Genomic DNA, 4,772 nt, shown 5'->3' with positions numbered 1-4,772 from the left:
AATGACGTGCTGAGGCTCTTCCTACTCAATCTGCTTATTAGAATCCCTGTTCCTGAAGTGGTTCTTGGCCCAATCACTCAGGAACTCTCGGAGATGCCCGTTGTTGAACAACTGGGCTAACTCTTCTCTTAATTGTCGGTAGTCTTTCGTTCTGTGGCCATGAGTGCCATGATATTTTCACATTAGGTTGGGATCCCTTTGGGATGTGGGGTGCAGACAACCAATTTTGTCAAGCCTTTCAGATTCTTGAACTTTTGGACAAAGCATGCTACATTTATGGATGTGGTGAGGCAGAATTGGGAAGCTGATTTCATAGGGGATCCATTTTTTATGTTCAAGAAGAATATCAAGAGGGTGAAGGCAGCACTCTCAAAATGGAGTAGGAAAACATTTGGTGATATCTTCAAGCAATTGGCTATTTTGGAGGACATTGTTAGGGTGAAGGAGATGTTGTTTGAAGAAGAGCCTACAACTGAGAATAGGATTGTGCTTCAAAAGGCTCAATATAAATTTAAGAAATACTTGAGTATTGAGGAGTAGTATTAGAAGCAAAAAGCTGGGATGACTTGGTTTACTGAAGGAGATAGGAATACAAGTTTCTTTCACAATCATGTCAATGGCAAAAGAAAGAAATTGCAACTGAAGAGGATCAAGAGTGGTAGTGGGGTATGGATTGAAGACCAGGAGCAATTGGCTACAGCTGCAGTGGACTTCTATCAAAAACAGTTCACAAATGAAGGTGATACTTCTGAATTTTGCTTGCTCAATAATGTACCTTCAATGGTCACTATGGATCAGAATTTGGAACTTAGTAGATTGCCAACAATTGAAGAAGTAAGGGCAACAGTTTTTGATCTTAGTGGGGAGAGTGCTAGTGATCCTGATGGATTCACTGGCCTGTTTTATCAAACACCCTGGGATGTTATTGGTGTTGATATACACAACATGGTGCTACACTTCTATGGAGGAGCTGCATTGCCTAAATCTATCACTCACACCAATCTAGTGTTGCTGCCCAAGAAACCTAGAGTTGAGACCTTTTCTGACTTAAGACCAATTAGTTTGAGCAACTTCATTAACAAGGTCTTGTCTAGGGTGTTACATGACAGATTGGAGATTTTTTTGCCATCTCTAATAACTCCTAATCAATCCGGATTTGTAAAGGGTAGGAGTATATCTGAGAACATCTTATTGACTCAAGAAATTGTCACTGACATAAGGTTAAGAGGAAATCCAGCTAATGTGGTGATCAAGCTTGATATGGCTAAGGCCTATGATAGGGTTTTATGGAGGTACTTATTGCATGTGCTAAGGAATGATGTCAAATAACTGGTATTCAGTATTGGTGAATGGGCAGTCCTCAGGGTTCTTTAAGTCGACAAGGGGTGTGAAACAAGGGGATCCCCTATCTCCAGCATTGTTCATTCTGTCAGCTGGGGTACCTTTCAGGTCTTTGAATAAGCTCTTTGAAGACAAGTCATTTGTGGGATTTGGAATGCCTAAGTGGTCTGATCCTTTAAATCACTTGGCATATGCTGATGATATGATAATCTTTGCATCTGCTCATCCTCCCTCTTTGAGCAAGATTATGGTAGTGTTGTGGAACTATGAGAAGATATTAGGTTAGATAATCAACAAAGATAAGAGTTCATACTAAATACATTCAAAGGTTGCTAATGGATTATTTCAGGCAGTTGGAGCTATTACAGGATTTGCAAGAGGTAGATTCCCCTTCACATATCTAGGGTGTCCTATTTTTTACACTAGAAGGAGGAAGGACTATTATGAGGATCTTATCAAGAAGGTGAAGGCTAAATTGCATTCATGGAAAGGAAAGTTGTTGTCATGTGGAGGAAAGACAACACTCATCTCTAGTGTGTTGCAAAGTATGCCAGTTCACATGTTATCAGTCCTTGATCCACCAAACAGCATCCAGGGGCATCTACATAAGACTTTTGCTAGGTTCTTTTGGAGCACAAAGGAAGAAGGGAGAAGCAGACACTGGGCTTCATGGCAAAATCTCTGCCTTCCTAAAGAGGAAGGGGGCCTAGGTTTTAGGTCCTTACATGATGTCTCACGGGCACTGTTTGCTAAACTATGGTGGAGGTTTAGGACCACAAAATCTTTGTGGTCTAATTTCATGTGGAATAAGTATTGCAAGAAGGAGGTACCAACATTGGTGCATTTTAGGGGAGGGCCTCATGTTTGGAGACAAATACTGAATGGTAGGGAAGAAGTAGAACATGAGATCGTATGGGAATTGAAGACTGGAACAACTAATATTTGGCATGAAAATTGGACTGGATTGGGTGCACTTTATCACGTATTACCTGAAGACTTTCTAATCAATAAAGATCTTCAGGAGGTGGCAGAACTGCGGCAATGGGAAGCATGGGATGATCAGCTGCTAGATCAAACTTTCAATGAGGAAATTGCAGAACATACAAGGCTAAATGTGCATTATGAAAGCAGTGAGGGATATTGGGATAGGCCATACTGGATGCCAACTCCTTCAGGCAAGTTCAGTGTTAGCAGTGCTTGGAAAATATTAAGGCATAAGGCTGATCCTAATCAGGAATTCAAGTTAATATGGATTAAAGGTTTGCCATTCAAGATATCCTTCTTCTTGTGGAGATTGTGAAGACAGAAAATAGCCACCGATGACATGTGGATGAGGCAAGGGAAAATGGTAATGTCTAGGTGTTGGTGTTGTCAGCAGCCCCAAGAGGAATCCATTGGGCATATATTTGTCACAAGTCCTACTGCCTCTAAGGTATGGAACTTGTTCATGGGGGCTTCTGGAATTTCTGTGCAATTGATTCAATTGAAGCAGATTTTAAGGCATTGGTGGTATGATCAGTGTTGTCCAAAATTAAAGCCATTATTTCAAGCAGTACCAGCTATCATCACTTGGGAGATTTGGAAGAGAAGAAATGTAGGTAAACATGGTGGTTCAGTGTCCACAAATAGGGTGATTCATGAGATAAATAGGACATTGCATCAACTGGCAAGGGTGAGGTATGCTTGGATCCCTAATATTCTATTGTTATGGCCAGACATGATTCAATACTTTGAAGGATATAAACCTATATTGATCACTACAAGAGTAACATGGCAGCTTCCTTTTCATGGTTGGTACAAATGTAATATTGATTAGACCTTCAAAGGGCAATCCTGGACTTAGCTCCCTAGGCTTTTGTGTGAGGGATGATGAAGGTGATATGGTGTATGCTAGGGCAGTAGACCTGGGAGTGACAACTAATGTGGTAGCTGAAACTAAGGCTATTCTTCAAGGGTTGGAATACTATGTGGAGCATGATCTTCTGCCTCTCATATTGGAGACTGATTCATTGGTGATGAAGAAGACGTTAGAAGGGGAATGGGATCCTCCTTGGGTAATTACACAGGATGTGAAGAAAATTATAGAAATGAAGGACAACTTCAATGTGATCTTTCAATATGTGTTCAGAGAAGGCAACTCAGTGGCGGAATTTATAGCTAACATTGTGTTCTCTTTTGTAGGTACATCTGAGTTTCATTCATTCTTTGAACTGCCTAGTGCAGGGAGGAGGTTGATCAATCTAGACAAATCTCAATCACCTAACCTTAGGGTTAGGAAATCAAAGAGAAGAACCCCAGACTGATGGCTTCACATGATTGGACTCTGCACAAACCTGCATGTTTCTTTGTCTCATTCAGTATGCTATTAAGGTACTTTCCAATGGTATTAGCATGGTCCCATGCTCACTCTGGGGGTGCTTTGATAGTGTACAGAAAAAATGCGATAAGCAAGTGTGGGATGGTACAATTTATCCTATTTCTGATATGTCCAAATGCTAAGGAAAATGCTGAACCCATAATATAGTATTTTTGGAGATTGTTGAATCATTTCTCAGTGGTATTAGCATGCTTTCATGCTCAATCTGAGGATGGTTTAGCAATGTTTAGAATGATGTCTACATTAAAGGTTCTAGTAGGGAAGGATCTGAGCTTACAAGATCACAAAAAGGCACAATTTCAAAGCCTGGCCTTTGCCTTGCAAAGCCTGCTTAAAGCCAGCTCATTCCTGGCTTTTGCCTTGCAAAGCTGGCCTAAAGCCAGCTCATGCCTGGCTTTTGCCTTGCAAAGCCTGGCTAAAGCCAACTCAAGCCTGGCTTTTGCCCTGCAAAGCCTGCCTAAAGCCAGCTCAAGCCTGGCTTTTGGCCTGCAAAGCCTGCCTAAAGCCAGCTCAAGCCTGACTTTTGCCTTACAAAGCCTGCCTAAAGCCAGGCTCCTCTTCTGCACATTATTTTTGATGAGTGAGCACATGATTAATACTTGGACAAAATCAGTCCACTGCATATAGATATCATATAGTAGCTACACTTGGAAGACTATGCTGGCTTCAACTATTTGGTGGAGATGTTTGGAATTCATTTTAGCCTATGGACAGTATACCCTGGCGCCTAGTGAGAGCTTGATAGGTGTAGCTTGGTATTTTCCAATGTCAATTGGATTCACATACACTAATAGGAGAAGGAAGCATTCAACTTATCATGTTGTAATAGCTAGTTCATTAGATTTTAGCTTTTCTATCTTTTTAATAGCTAGTAGCTTCATGTAACTTCTATTTTGGTTTGGACATCTTGTAAGCTTTGGACCCATTTTGGGATTTTATTTATATATTAGCCACTAGGCAAGTGCTGCCGAGTGGTATAGTTGCTTAAAAAAACCAAATAAGAATTCAACAAAGAAATGAGTTTATTTTAGAAATAGATTGAGTGAAGAAAAAT

At 40.7% G+C, this 4,772-nt stretch overlaps 1 protein-coding gene across 1 annotated transcript; it reads left to right on the top strand.

The window, feature by feature from the left end:
• Positions 1-561: 561 nt before the first annotated feature.
• Positions 562-4,053, top strand: LOC142172032 (uncharacterized). Its single transcript, XM_075235785.1, has 9 exons — positions 562-1,292; positions 1,450-1,591; positions 1,691-1,721; positions 1,833-2,600; positions 2,701-2,773; positions 3,119-3,367; positions 3,470-3,611; positions 3,700-3,711; positions 3,949-4,053. The coding sequence occupies exons 1-9, from the start codon at positions 562-564 to the stop codon at positions 4,051-4,053; spliced, it is 2,253 nt and encodes a 750-aa protein (XP_075091886.1).
• Positions 4,054-4,772: the final 719 nt, after the last annotated feature.

Source organism: Nicotiana tabacum, chromosome 17, assembly GCF_000715075.1.
Source record: "Nicotiana tabacum cultivar K326 chromosome 17, ASM71507v2, whole genome shotgun sequence".
NCBI lineage: Eukaryota > Viridiplantae > Streptophyta > Magnoliopsida > Solanales > Solanaceae > Nicotiana > Nicotiana tabacum.
This window is presented reverse-complemented; position numbering and strand designations above follow the sequence as displayed.